General features: G+C 43.2%; 1 protein-coding gene across 5 annotated transcripts in view; it reads right to left on the reverse strand.

Moving 5' to 3' along the window:
* The window catches only part of ATP6V0A1 (ATPase H+ transporting V0 subunit a1), a 59,340-nt gene that overhangs the window by 12,636 nt on the left and 21,755 nt on the right, over positions 1-24,949 (reverse strand). For 2 of the 5 annotated variants that reach the window (XM_026512800.4, XM_044389230.3), the window contains exons 6-18: positions 21,119-21,222; positions 20,659-20,785; positions 18,750-18,832; positions 17,849-17,942; positions 14,474-14,686; positions 13,168-13,318; positions 12,129-12,268; positions 11,651-11,808; positions 10,738-10,828; positions 7,272-7,390; positions 6,375-6,591; positions 5,888-5,995; positions 997-1,104 (exon numbers count right to left, since the gene is read on the reverse strand). In XM_026512800.4, the coding sequence (XP_026368585.1) occupies positions 997-1,104; positions 5,888-5,995; positions 6,375-6,591; positions 7,272-7,390; positions 10,738-10,828; positions 11,651-11,808; positions 12,129-12,268; positions 13,168-13,318; positions 14,474-14,686; positions 17,849-17,942; positions 18,750-18,832; positions 20,659-20,785; positions 21,119-21,222 (1,713 nt within the window). Of the gene's footprint in view, positions 1-996; positions 1,105-4,961; positions 5,037-5,887; positions 5,996-6,374; positions 6,592-7,271; positions 7,391-10,737; positions 10,829-11,650; positions 11,809-12,128; positions 12,269-13,167; positions 13,319-14,473; positions 14,687-17,848; positions 17,943-18,749; positions 18,833-20,658; positions 20,786-21,118; positions 21,223-24,949 lie in introns of all 5 variants that reach the window. The other 3 variants (XM_026512801.4, XM_048224872.2, XM_044389231.3) reach the window with 2 other exon arrangements.

Consider the following 24,949-nt stretch of genomic DNA (forward strand, 5'->3'; position numbering starts at 1 on the left):
TCCTCGGTAGGCTTGTAAACACAAATTTACACTTAGTGGAAGCCATGCCACACACGGTCACAAGTCACGAGCACAAGGTTACTGACTGTTTCTTGGGGAAAACCGTTAATATTAAATGGGCCTCATGTGCTGGAGGCAGACCTCCTCAGGATACACGGAAAGCAAACCCAGTGGGATTTAGAGCATTAAGATACATCGTTTTTAAAGACACCCAACCCTTAACAAGTTCTTTTTAAAGATGGCGTACACATAGGGGAAGTGGTCAGTCAGACTGAAAAGTTCAGTCACCTAGGTCCCCAACTCCTCTTCTATTTGCTTCAAAAAGAACATAAAGAGAAAAAAAAAAGAATATAATGAATAGATGACATTCCAAAGTTCATTTCAGAAGCTCTGTGGTGTGAGTGTGGTCAGACAAGGAGACTGGATTTTAAAAACCAGCTTGGAGGTTGTTTAAGGCAAAGTCTAATCTGGCCTTACTACTTCTCACTCTCCCTGTAAAAAGTAGGCAAATAACATTTTTAAAAAGCTCAAATAATGCATGTGCAACAGGAGCACATTAGTAGGACAAGACTTTAAAAGTACCCGTGGCTACAGTTCCAACTGGAACCATCCCTGGAAGGGGCAAGGGATGAAGCTGCTACCCTAAGGGGGCTGTGTCTCCAGTAACAAGAGCGGGGAAGCCTGGGCCTACTCTGCCCTCGGGCCCCAGGAGCACAGTCAGTCACTGAGACTGGCACGCAGAGTACTGCGGGCAACTCAGAATTCAGCGGGTTCGGACAAGGGAACACAACCGTCGTGGGCTCTGCAGGGGGCACCGGGCATTCACAGCAGGTCCGCTGCAAAAAGCTGTGGTGCCCGAAGAGGCCCAGAAGGCAGGCTGATCACTAGTATTAGTGTTTTCATCTTTCAAGAAGACTGGAGGGAGGCCACTTCCGCACACAAGACGGGGGCTGACCCACAGGAGAAGGAGAGGAAGCCCACGCCACTGGCTCTTACCTCTTCTGCGTCCTCTGAATGGGTGGAGAGCTGGTCATGCTGAATAATCTCAGCATCCTCCTCTGTCGGTCCGTTGCCCACCCTGATCCCACCAAAGTTGAGAGTTCCCTACACAGATGAACAGAAAGAGTAGAATTTGCCTGGGCTTTAATGTGACATTCTGTGGGGTGGGGAAGGGTGATAGTTAGTACATACAAACCTCAGAAAAGCATATGTTCTAACAACAAAATCAAAACCCGCTGATCCAACAGCTAAGTAAAAACGAACCACTGTCCCCGTCCCAACCACCACCGGCCCAGCCCCAGCCCCAGCCGCATTTCCCACCTCATTCTCATCAGCCCTGCCTGCCACACCAGGACGCACCGACCTGGCCTCGGTCAAGGCTAGCTGAGATGCCTGCTTGAATGAAAGCTTTATATGAACAGACTCTTACAACGACTGTAGCTCTATCTGTAAAGCTGTCAGGGGTCTAAGTTTTTCTAGAACTAAAGATCAGACTTTCTAAGAGGGAGGGGAGCCAAATGACATGGTGACTATAACCTGATCGGATAAGCTTTCAACTGGAACCCAAGAGTTCCAGCAAACTCTCCCAGAAGCGGACAGGGTCTCTGCCCAGAAACAAAGGACTTCCTAGATCAGGGAAGGGAAAAAAGCTTAATGTACATCAGCCCGTGGCTACAGAATACAGAATTAAAAAAAAGAAAAAGAAAAGGCTCCTTTCCTTCAGTGGAGGATTCTGGAGTGTTAGTTAGAACAACTCTTTTACAGGCATGTGGGCAGATGCTGATTGGGTGTTGCTTCTTCCCGTTTCCCACGCATTGCGTTCAGCAGGCTCCCCAGAACCAGAATTTCTAAGTCAACCTGACTTGGAAAAGCTTGGGTTTATTAAGGCAAAAGGACTCTTTGAATGCAAAAACCAGGCAGAACTGGGGTGAAGTCAGACAAATGGCAATGAGTGCTAACCTGCCAGTGGGGAAAAGGAGCTAAAGAAACAGCCCCTAGACCCACTTCTTCCAGGTTCTGATCAGGGAGCCCAAAGGAGGCAAGGGTTCAAAAACTGCTCTCCTGCAAAACGGCCTTCTGGGCAGCAGCACGATGTGCCAACAGGTTTGGTCAACTGACCTGGGGTCCCTACTCACAGCTTCACCTCTTGAGGTGCCCGTTTTACCACAGCTTACAGACCACCAGAACTCAGTGTCCGGGCAAAGTCTCTCTCCTTGTAGCAGGGGTTCTCCCGTGCTGGTCAGAAAACCAGCTGCATCAGAATCACCTTTAAATTAAATACAGATTCTCAAATGCTACCTCCAGAAACTGTACACTTAGGTCTGGAGTGGGGCCTGGGAAATCTATGTTTAAAAAAACATTTCCCCAAGTACAAACTGTATCATCATTTTTACTGTCTATCAAAATTGAAAATGCAAGCACAGACAAAAAATGCATGTACCCTTTGAGACTCAGCAGTCCCACTGCTGGGAACATCTATGTTTATGAAATTTTATCAAGGTACATGGACAGCGATGTTCCCTGCATTCATATTTGTAATAGCAAAGAACTGGGAACAACCAACACATCCATCAACGAGAGTGATTACACAATTTTAGCATATCCAACAAAATGTTCTATGGAATTAGACAACTAGATAACTATAAAAGAGTGAACAATCTCCCAGGATACACTAAAAAATTTAAAACCTAATAAATCAAGGGGCAGAAGAGTGCCACAGTTTAAAACACAATTCCTAGTATGTTTTAAACACATACATATACATGTACAAACATATATACATATTTATATTAATGGATAAAAGATAAATGCAGAAAAAATTTGGAAGCAAAATTGTCCCTGCCTTTGAGCAGGAGAAGGGGTCTGGGGAGAGGGGGACTTTCTGTACTATTTGCACTCTCTAACCTACTGTTTTATTTTTTCTAACCTGTTGCTTTAATTTCACTTTTTTTTGTGTTTTTGTTTTAGTAGGGCTTGAACTCATGACCCTGAGATCAAGAACTGAGCTGAGATCAAGAGCCAGATGCTTAACCAACTGAGCCTCCCAGGTGCCCCCTAATTTTACTTTTTAATGTCAGTAGGGGATTGCCTAGGTCATGGAATTAAGGGCCATCTTTATTACTTCTTCTTTCATTATAATACCCTAAGAAACAAACAAATTTAAAGTTTGCCAGGTGATTCTGATGTGTAGTCAGATTCGGGAAGCCCTGAGACCCTGGGCACCTGCAGGAGGTCATGCGAACTTTACACCTGACAACCCTCAGAAGGTGGACTGCAAGGACAACAAAGGTCACTGGGGACAGGAGAGGACCCCAGTGTACCTGACAGGGGTTACAGAGTCCAGGCAGCCTTCAGGCTTTAAGGCTCCCAAAACTGAAGGTCATTTCTGAAGCTTTTCCCAACCAGCAGACAGTAAGAGGCAGACAGGTGAACCACCTCCCCCGGCAGACACTAACAAGTGTCCCTTCACGACACAGGACATGAGAGTTATGGGAAGAGGGGATGAGACATATACATCAGCAGAAAAAAGAAAAGAAAAAAGTAAACCGTGACACACCATTTATAAACAACCAAGAGGACAGAGAAGAGAACACAGATCAGTGATCGTATCCTCAAGAGCTTAGGGTCAAGAATCCAGGGCCCTTGTTGTAAAATGACCATCCTGATGCCTTCAGGCTGCTCTCTAGAACCAGATATTTCGCTAAAGAACTAGTGGGGCGAAGAACACCCCGTGAATGTGCAGCTTTCCAGACTGGGGACATTTAGTTTGGATAGTGTCACGGAAGAGGATGCCAGAGTTAAAAGCATCAAGACTGATGCCTCAGAAGCACATCATAAATATGCTAAGACCAGCAGAAAGAAGAGCACTGGGAAAGTGTGTCCATACATGGATGGTATGTGCTTTGTGGGCTTAAAAAAAAAAAAAAAATTCTCATAGGAAAGGCGACAGTAAGTCCCTATTTGAACATAATTTCAAGCAGCAACATTAAATTATCTTCTGATCCAAAATGTCAGCCCTTTGAGACTCGTTCTAGAAGGATTACAGCAGGTTTCTAAGTTTAAAATGATCAGAAACACCTAATGAAGGAAATGGTTATCCATCTAAATATTTCATTTTCTTTTAAAGGAGTATGTTGCCACTAGATCACACTAGTAACATATGTGATCACTGCTGGTGAGATTTTAAACATCTTATTGATTACCTAGAATAGACTAGGCTAAGTTGATAATCAACACATTAAAAGAGTTTGGTTAAGAGATGTTTTTAAGGACAAATACTGAAATGCTTAACATTCAAAGTGCTGTTGCTGAATCATGAGTTGGTATTTAGAGAAGGAAAGATCCAAACAGATGACTTTGCTTACTGCCTCAGATGCAGAGAGCGCATGAGACCCGTGGCAGGTTGGAGGTCTCAGTGGAGCAGCTGAGGATAGGAGGGCCTCTGAGTCTCTCACAAAAGAGTGGACGTGTATACGGTCCCACTGGCAGAAGAGTAAGTCAGAGCTAAAATGGACCCAATGTTCACGCGTTCCTCCAAAGCAGAAGTTTAAAGAGCAGGGAAATTAATTCAAGAATCACAGAAATGTTCTTGCTCCACACTGAAAAATCATCTAATACATGGTTATAAAAGACAGACATGAAACTGGAATGAGTCCAAGAGTTGCCATCTTGGATTAAGATGATGGAATTCTGAGAGGGTACAACAGTCACTTTGCTTCCACAGACATGACTGTACTTACAGTTTTTAATAGAAACTTAGTAGACCAATGGCAAAAGATGACATTAGAATCTATTCATAAGAGGTGGAAATCTTTTCTGTCATCGTCTCAGTGAGTAACAAGGACGTACTTCCCAAGAGCACACATGTCCCATGCTCTCAATATAATTGAAAAGAATTCTGCTGCACTGTTTGCCACCTCTTTACACAAAATGTGATGGTTTGTCAGTTTTAATTCACTCACTGTTGCAGCCGCTGCTGCCTCTAGTCCCTGCTGGCTCGGGGTTGGGCTGACTGGGGCCTCCACAGGCTGCCCTTCCTGATAGTGAATGGAAGAGAAGAGGAAGGGAGAAAGAAACAAAAGAGGGAGGGAGTGAGGGGGGGAGACGAATGGAGGGTCCATGGAAGGATGAAGATGGTCAGAAAAGGGAGAAGGAGGGTCTTGTAACTCAGCTGCTCTCCAACAGGAATAATAATCTAACAGCCGTATGAGAGTCATGCAATAAGATCTTTTGGGCTTTACCAGGTAGTATAATAAGTAAGCATTATTGCATAGCCAGAAATGAAAATTTGGCAACTTAAGTGTGTGTGTGTGTGTGTGTGTGTGTGTGTGTGTGTGTGTAGAATTCATAAGCGCACATACGTTAAGTAAACACAAGTGTATGTGCTGCTTTTTAAAAAGAAAAAAAAAAATCAATGTTCTTTAAACCAAACCTTTTTTCCGGATGTCTTGGTTGGTGAAAGTATCATGGTCTCATTTTAAAAGAAAATGTCTGAGCGTCAGCCCTGTGGTTGCCCAGGCAAACCACATGAGTGGGTTCACCTACCTGCAGCTCTTGCAGCCTTGATTTGGCTGACGCTGCATCTAGGCAGGCCCAGACCTGGATTATGCTGAGCACAGCACGAGCAAAGCACGACCGGGAAGGTAAAAACTTATGACCTGTTTCTTCTACCTGAGCTACTCAAAGCTGAATCCAGACGTTCGAACAGCAAAAACATGTGTTTTTTGTTTTTTAAATTTCAGCAGGTCCAGTGCTCATGCTGGGTTATGACACAAGTACATTTTAATAGTACATAGACATGTGCATGATTCATTATATCTGAGGAGGAATTGCCTTGATCGTAAGGGAAAAAAAATCTAGTAACTTTCAGCAATAAAAATACACCCACCAAATGCTTCCTCCTCAAATATTGATGGCGAAGGACCAGTGGTTTAAATAGGAGCATCCAAGGTACACAGAGTAGCGCAACGACTACCAGGAAACACTGAATTCCTTTCTACAAAGTAAGGACAAGGTGCATCACATTAATCAAACACGCAGTTTCCAACTGCAGCCCAAATCTCCCCCCAAACAGTACTTTCTTACTGATCTAGGAATAACACAACCTAGCTTCTCAAAATAATTAGCAGATGTTGTGGCAAAGCCCAGGAATTGTCTCATAGGATCAGAGTTGTAAATTCTACCCTTTGTGGATACAGGAATTACATTAGATCCTCTGAAGCTAAGGAGGATGGGCTGAATTTAGGTCTGGATGTACAGGCTGAAAACTAATACCACAGAAAGAGATTTTTAAAGGCTTTTCCAGAGCCACAGAAATATCTGGCTTCCTCATCTAGGGTAACCACCTAAGACAGTCCAGCTCTGGGTTGACGCACCTGCCCAGAATACAGCATCGAATTACTAGAGTCCCCGTAGGAAAAGAGAAACATGTTTATAAAATGGATCAGAAGGCTTGGCGCTTTCTCAGATGTATTGGCATTATAGGCTGTCCACTTGTAAAATATGAGGATAACCAAGTAGCCAAACAAAGAGGTCATGAAGATTATTTCAGGAATAAATCCAAAGTAGATATTCAGGGGCTTCTTGAAATAGCTAAAAAGGAAGAGAGGAAAAAAAAAAATGTTAAAAGTGAACAGACCCAGGGATGCCTGGCCGGCTCAGTCAGTGGAGAATCGGACTCTTGATCTTGGGGTCGTGTATTCAGGTCCCATGTTTGGCATAGAGCTGACTTAAAAAAAAAAAATGGTGAGCAGACCCAGGGTCACCCCTACACCAAATGGAGTACTTACTAGATTTCCTACCTACAGCTCCCTCAATTCTGTCTTTACCACTTTAAGAAGCAACAGCCAGGAGCGCTGGAGGCCAACAGAGACAAAGCAGCATTAACCATGACTTCTGAACTTTTGGACCTTGAACAGCTTGGTACCACCCCCACCCATCTTTTCCCACGAGAAAGAGACTGGAAAATACAGTACATTCTGGGACCACAGTTCATAATTTTATGTGAGTTACACATAAAAGAAAAAAGTAACTCACTCATTTTGATGAAAATGACATAAGGTTTTTTAAAGATCTTTACTGCAGTTGTGAATTGTTAAGGGACTAATATTAATTAAGCCTCATTTAAGAATATGAGATTGTTATAAAAGCACTTCTTTAACATAGAACGGGGTTCTGAGTTACTAATCCCTCCCCAAAGATGTCATGATTTCTTTAGGCAAAAGCATTATCTAAGCTATGCACGTTCTTGTGACATAAACACAGCAACTCACGTGTGGTTGAAGAGGCTCAAGGTGACTCCAAACATCATGTGGATGATGCCTAGGATAACAGACGTCTTCATTTTAAAGGAGTTGAGAAAGGTCAGTTTGTTGGTAGCAATGTTCCAGATCTGTCACAACCCAAGGAAACAAAAAGGCATTACAGAGTTTGTGAATAGGATATTATTATTCACCTATATATTTTTTAAGTAAGCTCTACACCCAATGTGGGGCTAGAACTCCTAACGCTGAGATCAAGAGTTGTGTGCTCTACGAGCTGAGTGAGCCAGGCGCTACTATTCATCTGTTTTTTTAAAGCTTTTTTTTAATTATGGAAAATTCTAAATATAGACTTAAGTAGAGAGGACAGTGTAACAAACTCGCATTTACCTATGACCCAGGTGAACAATTACCTATTGACTCAAGGTCAATCTTATTTTATCATACAGACAACCTACTCCCCACCTCTGTATTATTTGGAAGCAAAGTCCAGATATCATGTATTTTACCCGTAAATATTTCAGACTCTTTTTTTTTTTCTTCTTTTGAGAGAGAGAGAGTGCCCACATGCTGGGGACGGGGAGGCGAGGGTGGGGAGAAGGGGCGAGGGAGAGAGAGAATTTTTTTTAAAGATTTTATTTATTTGAGAGAGAGAATGTGAGAGAGAGCACAAGCAGGGGAGAGGACAGAGGCAAAGGAGAAGCAGACTCCCGGCTGAGCAGGGAGCCGAAGGCAGGACTTGATCCAAGGACCCCAGGATCACGACCTGAGCCGAAGGCAGATACTTAACTAAGCTACACAGGCGCCCGAGAGAGAGAATCTTAAAGCAGGCTCCACACCCAGCATGGACATGAGACTCAATCTCATGATCCTCAGGTCATGACCTGACCTGAAATCAAGAGCAGGACACTTAACTGCCTGAGCCACGCAGGTGCCACACCCCCCTTCCTTGGGTAAGGACTAATTTTTTTTAAAAAAGATTTTATTTATTTGACAGAGAGAGACAGTACACAAGCAGGGAGAACGGCAGGCGGAGGGAGAAGCAGACTCCCCACCAAGCAGAGAGCCTGACATGGGGCTTGATCCCAGGACCCTGGGATCATGACCTGAGCTGAAGGCAGGCACTTAACCAATTGACCCACCCAGGCGCCGCAGGACTAATTTTTTTTTAAAAACATGACCACAATACTCTTATCACTCCCCAAAGCATTAACAACCGTTCTTTAATATCATGAGACATATAATCAGTATTTAAACTTCCCTAATTGTGCCCCAATTGTTAAAAAAATGATTCATTTATTCAAAGTAGAGTCCAAATCAGGTCTCTACGTTGACACAGCTCTTAAATATCTAATCTATAAATTCTCCCTCTACTCTCCTTTTTTATTCCTTACAAAATATTTGAAGAAGCTGGGACATTTATTTTGTAGATGTTCCCACAGTCATTGTTTTGCTGATCATATCCCCACGGTGCTATCGTTCCATCTATTTTTATTTTTTTTAATTTTATTTATATATTTATTTGGAAAATAAGAATCTATTTGAAATGGGAAAAAGGTAAAAAAAGGAAGGAAAGAAGGAAGGAAGGAAGGAAGGAATGAAGGAAGGAAGGAAGGAAGGAAGGATTTTAGCCTGAAGGATAAATGAGTCATGAGGAAACACCTGGAGCTCAATACATTCTTTTCCCCAGCGTTGGAGTTTCACAGTTCTGTGGGATCCATAAGCTTGTCATTCACCTGTTCTTCCAGTCTGTCTTCTGGGGGAGTTCCATCTATTTTTAAATATTAATTGCCTTAAGCTTTGTCACCTAGGGCTTTGACATCTGTACTGTTTTCCACAGTTCCTCTGCCTCTGCTTGACCATCAGATCACGTTTCCTAAGTCAATGCCTCTGACACAGTCACTGCCTTGTGCCCAAACTTACGACGCACCCCTATCGTCTTCTTTCGGATAAAGTGCAAACTCAGTAGCAGGATAAGCCAGATCTTCCACCAGCGAGCCTGGCATCATTTTTTCTGAACCGGTTTCCCTGTGAGGAGCTCATCCTTGGTGACTTCTAACCTGAAAACTTGTGGCTGGTTCTCTCTCAGCCCATCTCCCCCGAAATTCAGTTCTATGGCTCCAACTGCCTAATGGACATTTACACCTGTGCGTCCAACAGGCACTTCAAACTCAACACCTAAGCATCACATGAGATGTACGCAAGACAACAAAACAAAACAAAACACAAAAAACTTTCTGTTAAGTACAGAATACTATATAACGTTACCTAATATTATTATTAGACTCTAAGCTACTTGAAGGCAGGAGGTACAACTTAAATAATGTGTTCCCCCAGCAAGCACGATGCCTGCACACAACAGGGATTCAATAAACATTTGTTAAATGCATATGTGAAATGTTACTCAACCTCTCCAAGCCGTGGTCTCCGTATCTGTATGGTAGGGGTAGCAGTACTTCCCTGTTAGAACTGTTGGAGTGGAATCAGATGTGCCGAGGGCAGAGTACAGTGCCTGGCCTACAGGGACCATTGCAGTAACATTTGCTTTTATAAGAATCAAAACGAGTAACCCCACCTCTATGCTTTTGCACACACTTCTCCTCATCTGTAACAATCTGAAATATTTTTTAAAGGCCAAATTAATGCCCATTTAAGAAACCTTGATCTTTCTGGCCCACAAGGATCTGTTTTCCTCTGGAACTCTGTACTCCTTCCTGTCTAATGCTCATTCTTCTACTCCTCCCCCATTCCCCTTTCAGCACACAACACAAAAGATTGGATCACACTTTGTTTGCCCAAAGTTTTTTTGTTTTTTTGTTTTTTAATTCTGGGAAAAGTTTCTGTAAGTATGTAAGGATAAAAATGGAAATCTAAAAATCCATAGGAAAGAACTGCTTCTGCTTTGTTAAAATATCTGCTAAAAATAAAAACCAAACTAAGTTAAACAGAAATAAACTGGGAAGGAATTTTAGAAGTCAATCTTCCCAGGGTCAAAATTATTACGCACCTCTGAAATAAGCAGCACAGGAAAAATTATTCGGCTCCCCAAGGCCCTTGGCTTTCTTATGGTTTGGAAGTACTCTAGACAGATACACAAAGGCTTTCCAAAAATACTTCAACTGAAAACCAAATAACTATCTTCAATTCAATTCTCTCACTTCAGGGTTACAGTTTAAAAATCTGGTGTTAGGGGCACCTGGGTGGCTCAGCTGGTTGGGCATCTGACTCTTGGTTTTGGCTCGGGTCATGATCTCAGGGTCATGGGATCAAGCCTTGTAACGGGCTCTGCGCTCAGCACGGAGTCTGCCTGGGACTCTTTCCCTTTTCCTCTTCTTGCCCTCTGCCTCCCCCCCCACACACACATGTGCACTCTCTCTCTCTCTCACTCTCTCTCAAATAAGTAAGTAAATAACTAAATAAATAAAATCTTTAAAAAATATATCTGGTATTAGACATAATAGGAAAGAAGTGCTCTTACTGGATCGATGCCAAAAGGGTATGGTCCACCAAAAACTCCACGGACAGATGGGTTCAACTGCAGAACAGGGTTCCCCCGAAGCGTCTCATCCCTACCACGTTAGGAGAAAAGTTCCATTTATTTTTATCAAGAGAGGGAAACTGCTGGGGTCCAAAACTGATCCTAAAAGAAACTACTACAGCTGTCTTGTCTCTTCAATAAAAGAGGAGGGACTAGCATCTGAGAATGAGGAGGGATCAGAAATAACAAAAGGGGGGCGCCTGGGTGGCACAGTGGTTGGGTGTCTGCCTTCGGCTCAGGGCGTGATCCCGGCGTTCTGGGATCGAGCCCCGCGTCGGGCTTCTCTGCTGGGAGCCTGCTTCTTCCTCTCCCACTCCCCCTGCTTGTGTTCCCTCTCTCGCTGGCTGTCTCTATCTCTGTCGAATAAATAAATAAAATCTTAAAAAAAAAAAAAAAAAGAAATAACAAAAGGCCACAACAAACAAACACACCTATCCAACTAAGTAGGGAATTTGGGGGAATCTGCTTTTAATTTACAAAAAGAAACAATGTACCTAAATTTATAGTTCCAGTTTCTTTCTTTCTTTTTCCTAAGTAGGCTCCACACCTAGTGTGGACCCCAATATAGGGCTTGAACTTACGACCTCAAGATCAAGACCTGAGCTGAGATCAACAGTCAGATGCCTAACTGACTGGGCCACCCAGGCACCCCAGGCACTCAGTTTCTTGGTAGTGCTGAAGGAATCACAAACACTTGCCAGGCTGGGGCATTAATAAGAGGGGACATGCATTCTTCTGAAACAGAGACGCTGTCTGCCACTTCCTAAAGAAGTATAAGTTTACCTCTTGTCTGGAAAATCAGAGCTGAACAGGAAAGGAATAACCTTTGACTTTGAGCTTCTTTGCAACTTACGTCCAATTATACAAAGTGAACATCGGCCGTACGCTCCAGGATGACCCAAAGATATTAAGAGACTTGGAAAAGCAATCATTGTAGATGAGGCCAGTGTAGATGGAAAACACACCCATCAGCAGAATAATGTACCGGCCGCTGAATACAGTGCTAAACATCTGGGAACCGGAAGAAAGAAGTCAGTGAAACACACTCCCTGTGGCTCGTGCTGTGACAACATTATTGAGAATTTTTGACCCTTCTTCTCACATTAATTTACTCCACCCACCCCAGGTCAGAGAGCTTAAAGGCCAAAAGACAATGCTAACAAGAAATTACTTTCACAGCACATGACCACTTTAGAGTTAAAATGAACATTGAAACAGCCTCTATAACTTCTCTATAAATTCATGGATAAAAGACTTCCGGATCATAATTTTATAATGAATGCTTGAGAAATTACAAAGTTTCAGTCCAACGCAGATGAAGCAAACATTACCTCATTCTCATTCTTCTGAGAGAGGATCCGGCTCTCCCTCAATACCATCCATACGGCAAAAAGGGTCATCAAAATACCATGGCCAAAGTCCCCAAACATCACAGCAAACAGGAAAGGGAAAGTGATGATGGTATAGGGAGCTATGAAGAAAGCAGAGGAAAAAAGTACAGAAAACCGCAACCACCAGCAGCAGATCACATTCCTCCTCATCCTCTAAGATTAGTACAAGGGCACCCATTCCCTAGCTGTTGGTCAGATGGACTCCCAGAGAAAACCTTCCATGGCAGGATCTGGGCGTCCTCACAAAGCAGCTGGGATGAGATCAGGGCTACCGCTAGCATTTTAAACAGAGAACACAGGAAGTGAAAGTTTTGTCTCTAGCCCCGGCAAGAGTGTGGTTTGTTCTTTGATTCCTTTCCTCTAAACCCCGGAACACTGCTCCTTTGATCGGCCAGCTTTCTTCTCTTGGGCAGCAACCATTTCTCAGCTGAATAAAGCTCGCAGGTTGAGTGGGAGAAAGCCCAGAACCCACAGCAAAGCCAGTCCTGGGGAAGACTCCAGCTAAAAACAAATTCTCAGACTCGATTTAATAATTAACTCTCCTGTTTTTGCTTTGTGAAATCTGCTTTGTGTCTAAAATGGTCAAAAATTGCTATATTTTCTCTGTCTAACCTGGAATAGGGAAGCCATTTAAAAATATCTAACATCTCAGAAAAAAAACTTTTTGCTTAAAGCACTTCCTACAAATGGTATGCTAGAGAAAGCCAGGTGTTTCACAGTTGTGAGGGCACACAAAAGAATCCAACCCGCTGAGCTCACGCCTATAAAACCACCTCTTAGAACAGTGCCACCCAGCAATAAACCTCCCTCCCTGTGTCAAAATGGGCACCTCCTAGAAGGAATCACTACAGCTGAGGTCTTGACAACATCGTTAGTTTTATGCCAGTTACTCAAGAACATTTGAAGGGAGGCATTAGAAGAAACAAACAAACAAACAAAAAATAAAACCTCTAGAGGGAGAAGATTCAAGCTTTTTCACCTGGATTGATCTCTCGATAAGTTCCAATTCCGTAAGCATCAACTATGTTCTGAAAGCCATATGTGAACTTGTTCGTTTTGTTATAGGTTGGCGGTGTCTGATTTGTTTGCATCCTGTTCAGAATAGAGGGCACAGTGGAACCACTGTGTTCCTGGGAAACATTAAACACATATGTCAAAATTAGATAATCCTAATTGTGGTGGTTACACAGATATATATATATATTTATTAAAACTCATCAGACTACACATATAAAATGGGTGCATTTTATTTTATGTAAATTGTATCTCGATCTTGCCCAGTCTTTGGAGAAATTGGAACTAGGTATAAAATCTACAATGAAAGATTTAAATTAAATGTTGGAAAGAATATCCTTATGTGAGAAAATTCAAATCTAAAATGTGCAACCAAAGAAAACATGAAACTTCCTTGTCTGGAGACATCCTCATCTGCCTTTCTAAGAGTATCGTTGTTCTCTCCTTTAATGGAGAAAACAGCATTATCTTCTCAAACTCTAACTACTAGACAGGACTGCTAGGTGATCTCTCAGAAGCAGTCTGATGGGGGTGCCTGGATGGCTCAGTCAGTTAAGCGTCCGTCTTCTGCTTATGTCATGATCTTGGGGTCCTGGGATTGAGCCCTTCACTGGGCTCCCTGCTCAGCAGGGTCTGCTTCTCCCTCTCCTTCTGCCCCTTCCTCCCCTCCATCCACTTGTGCTCTCCCACCCTCCCTCTCAAATAAATAAATAAAATCTTAAAAAAAAAAAACAAAACCAACCAGTCTGAGGGGCAGAGAGAATGGACAAAGAAACTGATGTTCTGGTCAGGAGCTATTCTGAAGAATCATGGGTATATGACCAAGTCATTTGGTCTTTATTTTTTTATTTATTTTTTTTACTATTTATTTTGAGAGAGAGAGCGTGCATGCACACATGAGTGGGGGGAGGGGCAGAGGGAGAGGGAGAGGGAGAGAATCCCAAGCAGACTCCATGCTGAGCATGGAGCCCGATGTGGGGCTGGATCTCACGACCCTGAGATCATGACTTGAGCCAAAATCAAGAGTCAGACATGCAACCGGCTAAGGACTGAGGCACCCAGGTGCCCCGTCATTTCATCTTTTTTGAACTGCAGTTTCCACACTTGGAAAACAAGGGTATACAAGATGTATTGTTAGGATGCGAGAGGAGTACAAGATAAGTACATCCAGGAACTCTGAAAGTAAAAATGCCATAAGAATGTAATCAATTAATGTTACTATGGATGGGAACCTCTCTTCCTGGCTGCACTCCCAGTTGTGGGGGACTCACCGTGCCCCTTCTGAGTGCAAACTGGATGGAGTCGAGGTCGGTGACGGGGCACCAGACCTCTGCGATCAGGCACTTCTGGGTCACGTCGATGTTGCACAGGTTCAGGGTGTGGTAGATGGCCTTCATCTTGCGCACCTTGATGAACCAGACACGGATGTTCTTAGCAGCTGCCTGCAGGACCCTCTGGCGGTGGTCCTCTGTTTGATTGAGAACCTTGTGGGAGAGAAAGGAACAAGGAGAGATCCTTCGACACCAGGCTGAGGTCTCAGGATATGAATGACAAAGAGGCACGGCTTTGTGAGAAGGGCTGCTAGGGATTTATTCTTCTTCTGACTAGAATGGCTTTTTTGGGAGGGTGGGGAGCAAATTACAAGAAATTAGAGCTTTAGTTACGTTCATTTTCATTTGGCTTCAAGCTGAAGAGAAACCTGAGGAAATCGTTTTTAGTTTCTCTCTATTTATCTTCCCACCAAATCCACAGCTCACCTGGATCATTAAAGAGCAATGGCTTTCCACGTAGAATCTGTAACTCAGACTCAAAGAAGTCCGCATCATAGGGCTGGGAATTGACAAAATCCACACTTAAAAACAGTAAGCTGCAAAATGCCCTGGACATAAGCCAGCATCAGGGAATGATGGGAAAGAGGCAGTGGTGAATACCGTCTGCCTATGCCAAGAGACTCCATGCCAGGGAACAAGGGACAGGAGACATGATGGGGTCAGAAGGACTCAAGGCCTTAGAGGAGATTTAGACTGCCACATACCACTGTTATCATGGGGCAGATAAGGCTTTATCTTTCTGTCAGGCTTCGGCGGGGGGGGGGGGGGGGGGGGGGGGGGGGGACGACGAGACGGGGGTGCTGATCCTTTGGAAACCAGGACATATTGCCCTCACAGGAATCAGGCACCAAGACTGGAGTGGGAGGTAGGGGCAGGGACACTTCACACTCTACCGTCTTGTTTATCACCATTTAAGATTTCAACAGCAGGAGAGCGGCTAAGCCAATCGGCCCACCACTCGCACTTCTGCATGAAAATTGACCTTAAATCTCCACCTTTCTTTAAAATGTACAATGCTCCATCGTACCTGGCTCATCAAGTCAATTCAGAAAAAAGTAGTAACTACTTTCTGGGGCACTAGGTGGTGACTTCCACAGAGCTTTATATTTATTTATTTATTTATTTAAGGAGGAGGAAGGTTTTATTTTATTTTTAATTTTTTTATTTATTTGGGGGCGCCTGGGTGGCGCAGTCGTTGAGCATCTGCCTTCGGCTCAGGACGTGGTCCCGGCATTCTAGGATCGAGTCCCACATCAGGCTCCTCCACTGGGAGCCTGCTTCTTCCTCTCCCACTCCCCCTGCTTGTATTCCCTCTCTCGCTGGCTGTCTCTCTCTGTCAAATAAATAAATAAAATCTTAAAAAAAAAAAAACACAAGATTTTTATTTATTTGACAGAGAGACACAGCGAGAGAGGGAACACAAGCAGGGGGAGTGGGGGAGGGAGAAGCAGGCTTCCCACTGAGCAGGGAGCCCGATGCAATGCGGGGCTCCATAGAGGGTTTAAAAAAAAAAAAAAAAAAAAAAAAGCATACTAGAGAAACTCTTGTATCACTTGAGAAGGAACAAAGTTATTTTCTCTCCTTCTGGCTGTTGACAATTTTACAACTACTATTCAAACTTCTAGAAGGATGCTGGATAAACCTGTAAGCAATGCCCTATCTACTTTTCTCTTTCCCCATCCCCCACCCCCACATCTCACTCCTTGATACTCAATCCCTTTTATTATTATTATTTTATTATTATTTTAAAAGATTTTATTTTTAAGTAATCTCCACACCCAACATGGGGCTCGAACTCACAGCCCTGAGATCGAGTTGCATGCTCTACCAACTAAGCCAGCCAGGCACCCCTCAATTCCTTTTTAAAGTTTCAGTTCATACGGCTGGGTATTTCAAAGATCAAATTCTGACCATGTTGCCCATGCCTTTTAAAAATCTACGCGTAAGTCTTGGAGGGGATAAGATAGCCCTAGAACCCAGACCAGGCTAATTGGCCTATCACCTACCAGCAGTTCTAAAAAACTCTCTTCCCTTGGTTAAACAGGTAAGTGTATCTCAAAGGAGCTAGAAATAGGTCAAGTTGGTGGGTCACAGACAATGGGAGTTGGAGGGAAAGATGACAAAGCGAGTTAAAATGGGAGTTACAACATGTCTGACAATTTTGCCCCTGCTGGAAAGAACTGTCTTTGAGATTAAGTACAGTGGGCCCCCTTATCTGTAGGGGACACCACCCAAGACCCCCAGTGGGTGCCTGAAACCGTGAATACTGCCTAACTATATATAGTGTGTTTTTTTCTATACACACATACCTATGATGTTTAATTTAAAAATTATGCAAAGAGATTAACAATAATAGAATAGAATAATTATAACAATATGCTATAATAAAAGTCATGGGAATGTGGTCTCTCTCTCTCTAAATATCATATTGTACCGTATTCACCCTTCTTGTGAGGATGGGAGAAGGTACAATGTCTACGTGAGAAGATGAAGTGAGGTGAATGATGTAGGCATGTGACGTAGGCTACTACTAACCTTCTGACCTCGTCAGGGGGAGGATCATGTTTCAGACCCAGAGTTTACTGTGGGTACCTGAAACCTCAGAAGGCAAAATCGCAGATAAGGGGGGGTGGGCACTACTGTATGTTTTAATGTTTCAAGAGGGCAATCGTCACATCCTTTCAACAGGGAACAAAGCTCCAACTGGCCACGCTTTCCTTCCATGTACGCCTCAATCATGACTCCATCCTTAGGACCTCATGACAACCATGGAGCGTATAAACCACACTGGTGAGGTGGTAAAAATCTAACGCAGTCTCTTCTTGGGTACCAGACTTACAGTAGGACTCTCTGGCTAGACCATGTGGTTAAGACCTGAGGTGACCAGAAGTTAAACACCAAGCTGTTAAAAGCAGCTGCCTCTGGAAGGACAGAGTATGTGAGAGACGGCAGAACTGACTCGATGCGTACTTCTGTATTACTTGATTTTTTTTCTCAACTAAGTATACTTTTTTTTTACTCATAAAAAATACCTCAGACTCATGAGGGAAACTGAATACTCGAAGCAACAACAATTTCAGATGTATAGCATTCCTGTCGCGTTTGAGGATGATTAACGCTGTTATGCTATTTTTAACAGTCATTCCCTGAAACTTTTCTCCAGCTCCCAAGGGCACAAGTTACCCATGGACACTTCTTATTTTGGCATCCTGGCGGCTGTGGGTGCCAAATAAACTGTTAGTGTTTCAAGGAAGGAGAACGGTCTTCGATTATAGTATTTCACACACACAAAAATTCCCTCCAGCCCTCTGGTACCATTTGGAGATCGTCAATCCTGGTATTAACTCCAGAAGCCATTTCCTTCCTCTCCTGTGGTGTCTCAGGACAGGGATAGAGTGAGGCCCGGAACCTGGAACACACAGACACAGCCTGATGAACACGGAAGTTTCTTTTTTTTTTTTTAAAGATTTTATTTATTTATGTGACAGAGAGACAGCCAGGGAGAGAGGGAACACAGCAGGGGGAGTGGGAGAGGAAGAAGCAGGCTCATAGCGGAGGAGCCCGATGTGGGGCTCGATCCCGGAACGCCAGGATCACGCCCTGAGCCGAAGGCGGACGCTTAACGACTGCGCTACCCAGGCGCCCCGAACACGGAAGTTTCTTAACCTCAGAAAGTAAGCTTAATGTACCAGAAGGACCAAAACAGGATTAGCTCAGACTCGTGCGCTGATCATTAACAAATATGAAGTGTCCTATAGATGGAGCAATAACATTTGAACTATTTGACATTCTCTGCAGCTACTGAATTCCCTTAGATTAAAATTTTAAAAACTCAGGAATACAAATCATATTGTAAATTACTAGAGAAAAATGGCACGGATAAGAGACTTTATGGGCAGAATTTCAGAAAAGTGTGCGGGCACAGTGCCTATGGCACACTGCTGGGTATATAAACCCATTGTCCTGGAACAATGAAGCATTTATAAACCATGAGTCCTAATTACTTTTTTCCAAAGAAAGGAAATTATGGTTTTGACAGTACTTTTAAAAATGAACTTAGGTCATTTTTAATTGTTTAAAATAGCCCTAATATCATTAAAAGATATATGCGCTGTGTCAAAGTAGACTAAAAGCGTTATTGTTTCGCTATTCTATACTCTGAGGCTTAAGAGTCAGGCAGCCTGGCTACACCCTCAGGGAGGCACAATTCTCTTACCCTTCACAGATCTTCTTGACTCTGTTTTTCAGCTGATCGCCTTGGAAGAAAATGATGAATACGGACTTGTGCACGTAGTCACCCTGGGCCCCAAACCCAAAACAGAGAATTCAGACTCCTGGCCTGGAAGAAAATTTCTTAAATACCCAACTGTCTTGGTGATACTGGAACAACGGGAGTCTTTGAAGGATATGGCAACCCTGCACTTGAATTATCATCCTCCATCCATTTAAGCTCTGCTCCAAGAACATTTGCCCTGTAGTCTCTCATTCACAAAAAAAACCCTTCTGTATTTGTTTTTAAGCTCAACCCTGAGCTGAACACAGACGCTAAGATGATTCTCCTTGTAGCTCCATAGAGCCCTTTTTACCAATTCAACTTCAAACCTCACACTGCCTGAGTAAGGATGGAGGAGAGGAAAGGAAGCCATTCCCATTTGTTCCATGCTTAGAAGTTCCCAGATAAAGGGGACTGAGGAACTATAAGGAAGAGAGGGTTTGGGGAAGAATGCTGATGTGGAATCTCATGCTTCATGCTAAGTTTGATCTAAGGGACAGGGAGGAGGGCTATTCCAAATACCAAGTTCACATGTGAAATCTGACACAAGGACTACAGGGAAAGATAAAAAAAAAAATAAGCCTAACTGGTGTTAACCATCCTCTGGTTGCCTGTATTTTCTCATATTCCTAGAGTTTTTATAATAAAAAACAAACTAACTTTAGAAGGATAAAAGGAAATGAGGAGTGAAGAAAATGGGGCAAAGAGTCTTAAATCCCTAAATTCTCCAGAACGGAGAATAAACTGGAGCACATACATTCCTGTGCTGCCGCTCTGCTGTCGCTATCCAGACCCCTTCCCTTAATTTGTTGATAAAAGAATGTTTCTGTTGCCCAGAAACCTGGCTGAATATTCCTGAGAAGAGCTCCACATTAGGAGTCACTGCAGACTGCGATGTCCCCACAACGCGAGGACAGCCTTCGGTGAATCTGCACAACTGCTCCTCTCGGGGCTCACTGAACCCTAAGTGCCCCACGCTCCTGTTCAGGAGGATAAAAGGATAAAAGCCTCAGATACCCAGACCATTTCAGCTGCATGACCCAACCACTCTGAGAAGTCTCACAATCCAATCTCTCTTCGTGGAGCAAAAGATACTAATTTAAGAAAATCCAAAAGATAATTTTCAACAGAAAATCCAAGTCCAGGCTTCCAAATATTACCAATACAAAAGTAAAGTAAATTTCTTTGCAGAACATTTCATGTTCCTTGCGTGTGATCCCTGAAATCAGGATTCACCACACTTAGCGTAGGCTGATGTTAAGAGCTCCGTCCCATTATGCCAAATGCCAAGATGTTTAGCCAGTCCTACTTTGCAAAGAACTGGGTAGGGAAGATCCTCCGATCTTGCACAATATAGTATTTTTAAACTAAGTTTCTAAATCTCCCAACAAACAAGTAGACAAAGAACCTTACCAACTAAAAATTTCATCAACTTATAAAGCTCATAGTTAAGAGGAACTCTCTCTTCTTACACATTGATATTACCAAACTTGGAACCAGATGTCATGCTCTAATCTTCATAGAAAGTTAATTTTCTTTTGGCCTCTGAGAAGTAACAGAAAGTATATAAAGCTGAAGTTTAAAATAAAGGGGAAAAACATATTTATAGTCCAAATAATACCGACATAGGTGGGGCTCGAAAATGTCTATGCATCTGTCAGTATAAATCATCGGTACTCAGAGGATGGAAGCTGAGAGGTAAGGAGTAGTACTTCCTATTCGCAGATCAAGGCGGGGGGAAACATAAGGGCTCCTCTGCGGGAGGGTCAGATTTAGGTGGTACCATGCAGTGTTACTGCTCTGAGCTCCCTTTACAAGACCTACTCCACAGGACGCAATTTCCTTGTCTTACAGTCACAGGATCCTCCAGGGGATTCTCGATTTCAGCCTGTCGCAGGAACACATTCCCCCGGCACACCCGCCAAAGCATGCGCTCAAAAGTAGGGATGCGTTCCCGGTTAATCACACCAGCCACGAAGCTGTGGGGAGAAGAGGCAGATGGGGAACTCTATTCCACGCCATGGGATGGAAGGCTTTAAGACAAAGAAAGGAAGTGAGGGGAGGGGGGCAAACAGGACAAACGCAAGGCTATGCAGTGTTATGTCGAGGGCTCCCAAAGTCTTCTTCCCAGAACCAGGAGAGGGCTGACAGAAGAGCTCAGGAACTGAATCCAAAGTGACGTAGGAACACCTCTCAAGAGGCTCGGAAGAAAACACTTCCTGGAAACAAGTGAATGCCCAGCTTCACTACTCTTTTGATAGCAAAATTGAATGTGGCCCCACCGAGTTACAGAGGGCTGAAGGAGTACTTACCCAAGTCTTAGAGGTGTGCCTCTTCCCATCTCACTTGGCTCCAAGAGGGACGAGGACTCTTCCAACAAGTCTGGATCCGCCATCTGCTGATGATGCAATTCAGCCTGAATTCACAAATCAATTAATATCTAATGAAAATAGTTAGTGGCATGCAGGGAACGAGGAACCAGGAGATAAGTTCAGAAAATAAAGAAGGAAAAGAAGAAAACCACCAAAAGAGACGACATACCCACAAAAATAGGGGAAGAAAACAAAGGAAAGAAACAAGAGGAAAAGAAAGCTTAACTGTCCCAGTAAAGCATCTGGGGAAATGGTTTTTGAAATAAAGAATAAAGGGGAAAAAAAACCACTAAATAATGGTGACAATGTATAAATCTGTTACTTGGTGGAAACCATTTTTTCTGTGTTTCCCTGAATGAGCCATGAAAGTACCAGGAAATACCTGTGCGTGTGGATGGAAGCTGAAATGTTTCTCCGTTTTCAGCAAAACCAAAGCAACTCTGAAGATACTCTCAACATCACATTTCCAGGCAGCTACAGACTAGAATTTTCACTGGGTGGGAATGTGAAAGATGGAGACTCTCTTTCCAAGGAAGAAAGCAAGGCACCGCCACCGTCGTGAGCACAGCGTGATAGGGAGAAAAGTGGAAGGGGCGTTTCCACATGTCTGGGTTTCCATGCTCTTCAAAATTCAGAACATGACAGCTTTCAGCATGGCCACTGTATAAAATGCCCCAAGCCATGGGATTTAGAGTATTTCCTTCTCCAAAAGGAGAAGCAGCACAGCAGCTGGGCAGGCCAGGGACTCCACTGCATCAACAAAGGGAAGGAGAAGTGAAAGCCTATCTGAATGTCCTAGTTTCTGACCAGGAATCTAGGAATATTAAAAAGTTCATGTTAGGCCATATAGTTAAGGGTCACTGAGAACAAAGTGGAAGCCAATAATCTCAATCAAGTGAAGATAACGTAACCGATAATAAACCAATATAGAGTATGTTGGCTCGTTTAATGGTTCAGATTTAAAATGATTTCCACCATGACAGTTTATACAATGAAATGAAGGAGGAGAGGGACCTTCTCAGATGGAAGTCTATACTTCCTAGACTCTCTCTATCCAAAACATCCTACCACCTTTTATTCTTATCAGGAAGGAGAAGCTGCTCTAAAAAAAGGCCAATCAACTTCTCTGCCACCTGATCTCCCCAACTTTAATATCCACACACTGCTTGTTTGACCAAAGACTAGAAATAAGCCAGAATAATCTTCCTTCTCAAAAGCAAAACTAAACAAAAAAATCAGGAGAATTTTTCTCTATCATTTTCATTCCAAACACCAATTCGATTCTCTTCCTGTTAACCTTATGATCAAAAAATGTCACAAGGGAACCTCACTTGATAAGTGATAGGACCATAAAGGTAAAGTCAAGGGGTGTGGGGGAGGGCTTTAGGATTGAGTATAAACCAGAGGATAAAAACCAAATGATAAGGCTGAAAGCCTAAAAAAAAACAGAAAGAAATTTCTGGGGACGTGAATTCTAAAAGTTGATGCAAGATCAACATTCAACCTTCCCTCCACCTCCTCCCCACCCCCCAAAAAAAAGAAAAGAAAGAAAAGGAAGGGCAGGCCCTGAGTACGTCAGAGGGCAGACAAATACTGTCATGAGATGTGAAAAAGTTTAAGAAGAGATAATGGGGGCAATAGGTTTCCACTTGCTATCGAATGGAAGTTTAGGGGGCTTTTTTTGGTTTCTTCTTAATATCAGATCAGCTGATTGCAAGCCACAGGCAACACATTTTAAGGATCTAGATGACTACCTCATTTCAACTTGTTCTTGGGATGTCCCTTGGCAAAAGCCCGCGAAACTGACTGCTCGCCACAAGACTTCTGCCTACTTCCCCGCAGGGTTCACAAGACCTGCTTTCAGTAAAGCCAAAAGATGAGGCACAGTGCAAACATCTGTGCCCTACAGGGGACAACTGCTGGAGCAGCAAAGAGAGCTGAAGAGCTAGACTACGCTGTCGTCTACTGCTGGCCTGGGACTCAGGGGGCGTAAAACCTCAACAGAATTAAAATGAAAAGAAAACTCGCACTAATAGTCTAATTAATAATTTCACTACTTCGTACTTCAGAATCCTACATTTTAGAGAGGGAAGTCAAACATTTTTAAGTAAAATAACTGTGCCTCATGGGGAACTAGGAGGGCCAGAACTGCTCACTGAGGGCCTTTAAGACAATCTCTGAAACCGCATCGTGGGGTATCTGAATCCTATTCTGGGTTTCCGAATAGCAGTAACAACACTGCCCGTGTGCGTCTGAATTACTCGCTGTGCTCTCCGGTTCACCTTTCCCCCAGTCGGAACACTAAGACCAGATGCCCTGAAAGAGGAAGCAGCAGAATCTCAGCAGCACCCTGTCGACAGCACACCCAGGTCAAGCTGCGTTAATTACCAAGAGCAAACGCTTTTACTTCCAGCTACGTTGAGAGAGAAATCACATTTCGTCACTTAAGGTATTCGCCCAAGCCCCAGAGGAGATGGCAGATGGGAAAGAAAAGTAAAGAAAAGCAGATGGATGGAAGACTCAGAAGGAAAGGAAGGCAGGGACCTGCATGCCATTAACCATTACTTTTCCAGTCTTCTTTACGCTCTCATATGTTAGGGTGCTTATGGTAAAAGATGCAGAGAATTCTCTCCAGCTCTTACAGTTCTTCATAAGCAAGAAGACTGAGAAAAGGATAATCATTAACAAGTCATTTTAAATGCTCTGGATAAGAAATGGCTAAGTCGAATTTGTAATCATCTTAAATCATAAGAATGTTCAATTTATGTTTACTCTTCCCCTTCCAGACATCCTGCCAATCATGACCGCTATGCCTAAAGATGGAAAGAATCATTTCCTGATTTAGCCATTTTCTGCTAACTCATTATTATAAATTATTGATCATGTTCACCAAATTATATAAAAAAGAAGGGTCTGAACTGGTCGTGTTTCAGGCCATTTGCAAACACTAATTTCAGGCATGGAAGACGATCTCGTGAAAAAAATCACGTTTCCGAGATTTGAGGGTCCCAAGTTTATCTTTTGCATTATGTAAAGTGCGCACTCACGAGCACAGATGCACTTACTCTGTGAGGTCTCATTTCCTATCAAGGCAGTGACACGCGAGGCTGCTGTCTGGCAAGAGCAGGGCAAGGGCCATTGAAAGGGACCTGGCGGAGCCTATGAGCTAGCGGCAGGCCTCCGCAAGGCATGGACTCTGCACTCGGAGTAGAAAGGCAGAGTAGCTCTTGTCAGAAGACTCCCCGCGCTACGGTGAGGGTGCTAGGAACAAGACAGACTGATGACAAAAGCAGCCAAAGAATCTCTCACAGCCAAGGCCTCACGCTCAAAAGTACTTCGAGATTATTACCAAAAAAAAAAAAAAAAATATTTTGCCTGAGTAAGGGGCAAAACAATCCATTGTGGATTGGGCATGAAGGTCATGAAGACTTCCAGCCTGCCTTCTCAGCATGGGTGTTTCTATGTTTCGATTTATTAATCATAAAGAAAATTCCTAAATCCAGAACTTACGATTTTAAAACTGTGATCATCTTTCCAAGTGATTTATTTTGTTTTTAGTACCTTGTTTTTAGTAACAAGTATTGTTTAAAAACAATTCAAGTAACTGCTGCCCATAAGGGAGTCCATTTGCCAGTCTTTATTCAGATTTTCTCTCAGAATGAACTAGACAAGGAAGCCTATTCCATTCCTTAAACTCAGGAGGTTATGAAAGACATTTGCATACACTTCAGCAACATCCCAGTCATAAACAAAGACTATATCAAAAGGGGA

Source organism: Ursus arctos, unplaced genomic scaffold, assembly GCF_023065955.2.
Source record: "Ursus arctos isolate Adak ecotype North America unplaced genomic scaffold, UrsArc2.0 scaffold_24, whole genome shotgun sequence".
Taxonomy (NCBI): Eukaryota; Metazoa; Chordata; class Mammalia; order Carnivora; family Ursidae; genus Ursus; species Ursus arctos.